The 1,758-nt window shown below is 39.4% G+C and overlaps 1 protein-coding gene across 1 annotated transcript in view; it reads right to left on the bottom strand.

Annotated features, from left to right (window-relative positions):
- Adgrv1 (adhesion G protein-coupled receptor V1) overlaps positions 1-1,758 on the bottom strand; it is a 549,406-nt gene that overhangs the window by 496,685 nt on the left and 50,963 nt on the right. Inside the window, exon 11 of the mRNA XM_026783832.1 lies at positions 192-415. Within this exon, the coding sequence (XP_026639633.1) occupies positions 192-415 (224 nt within the window). The remainder of the gene's footprint in view (positions 1-191; positions 416-1,758) is intronic.

Below are 1,758 nucleotides of genomic sequence, written 5' to 3'. Positions count from 1 at the left end.
AGAGCGAAGGGTCACAAAAACAATAATCTTCCTAGTCAAAGAAAAGCCCACCAATACACAACAGAAACATGAGAAAGCCATGATAACCCTTCTCCACAGTTTTCACCACATATGGAGAAATTAACTAAAACAAAGTCAAAATCATTAATCAAACAAACAGAGTTACCGTTTCTGCCGTGATCCATTATTACCTGTCTAAGGAAAGGGTAACGGTTTCATTCAGCTCCGGTATGTCATCGCCTTTGACGGTAATGCCGATTGTTGTGTCGCTTTGTCCAGATAAAAACACAACAGAGCCATTGAAAGGACCTGTATCATCCATGGTCACTGCTTGTGAATTAAAGCCAGAGGGCTTCAAACTCCAGTAGACAGTAGCCTGGCCATCAGTTCCATCTCGATGTAGGGGGATATATACCTTATTTTAAAAAGAAAAAGAAGAAAAACTTGCCTAAACATGTATGCTCATGAGAAACATGAACTTTCCATGCACATGCAAGTATAATTGGCTGACCGTGTGTACTTCATATAAAGAAGTAAACAGCCAGGTGGTATTAGAAACACAGTCGAAGAAGCAGGAAAATAATGTTGATACTTTTTTAAATGTTTTTTGCTGATCAAATTTATCTGCAATATATACCACGCCAAAAATATGACCTTGGGATTACCTTAATAAAAAGGCAAATATATTAGGAAAGCTAAAGAACAGTGAAAAATATAAAACTGTCCATTTAGCTATTCTGGCTACCAACTGAGCCTAAGACAACTAAGCAAAGAAAAATTCTTAGGAAGGAAAAAAAAAACTACAAAGAGGTGACCCTCAGTCACGTGAGGGAGCTGGGTGAGACCTGGAACAGTAGAAATAGTAAATTCACAGCTTCGCACAGTAAACAAAGGAACACATTCCCAGGGAACAAAGTAGATACTTTTTAGGCATTGCAAGGAAAAGAGTAAACTTTTGAAAATATATGAAGTCAAAACCATTTTGAAAAGTGAACCTTCACCGTCCCTTTGTATAATCTCACAATAAATGAATGAAACAGTGGTCAAGACACATGAGACTTTGATAACAAAACCAACTCCCCTCATTTCTGACCTAAACGTTAACCAATTTAAAGCAAACCTAAGTGGGAGGTACTTGTCTTTGACAGATTGTGATACAGCAATACAGAGGTATTCCTAAACAGAAGGACTCTTAGTCACGATTCAAGTACGACAATGATGCTTAGGGAAGGAAAAAGGGAGGAGTATGCTTTTGTGTGTGTAAGTGTGCATGCGTGTGTGCCTGTGTGTCAGTGTATGTGTGCATGCATGTGTGTGTGTGTGTGTGTGTGTGTTGCTAAGGCTCAGCATTTCACAAATCCACATCACTATAACTAGTATCAACCATCAAACTCCAAGCTACCTCTGAGTCTTCAGTTATACCTGAGGCAGCACAAATGACAGAGAACAAAACCCAAAACTACTTTGTGTTTCTACAATATGACCACTAAAAGCCAGATTCATAACTGGCTATCAAATGTTATACACTGTGTAAAACCAATCACTTTTTAACAATCTAACTAACGTGGGCTGTCCTGTACATGTGTTGCTTTTATTGGTTAATGAATAAAGCTGCTTTGGCCTATGGCAAGGCAGAATATAGCAAGGCTGGAAGGGATAGAGAGAGAAGGTGGAGTCACGGAGACACCATGTAGCTGCCAAAGGAGGCAGACACCATGTAGCTTCCCAAGAAGCAAGAGGTAACAAGCCACAAGCCTC

This window comes from Microtus ochrogaster, chromosome 19 (assembly GCF_000317375.1).
Source record: "Microtus ochrogaster isolate Prairie Vole_2 chromosome 19, MicOch1.0, whole genome shotgun sequence".
Classification (NCBI taxonomy): Eukaryota; Metazoa; Chordata; class Mammalia; order Rodentia; family Cricetidae; genus Microtus; species Microtus ochrogaster.
Note: the sequence above shows the minus strand (reverse complement) of the source record. Positions and strands in the feature narration are given on the sequence as shown.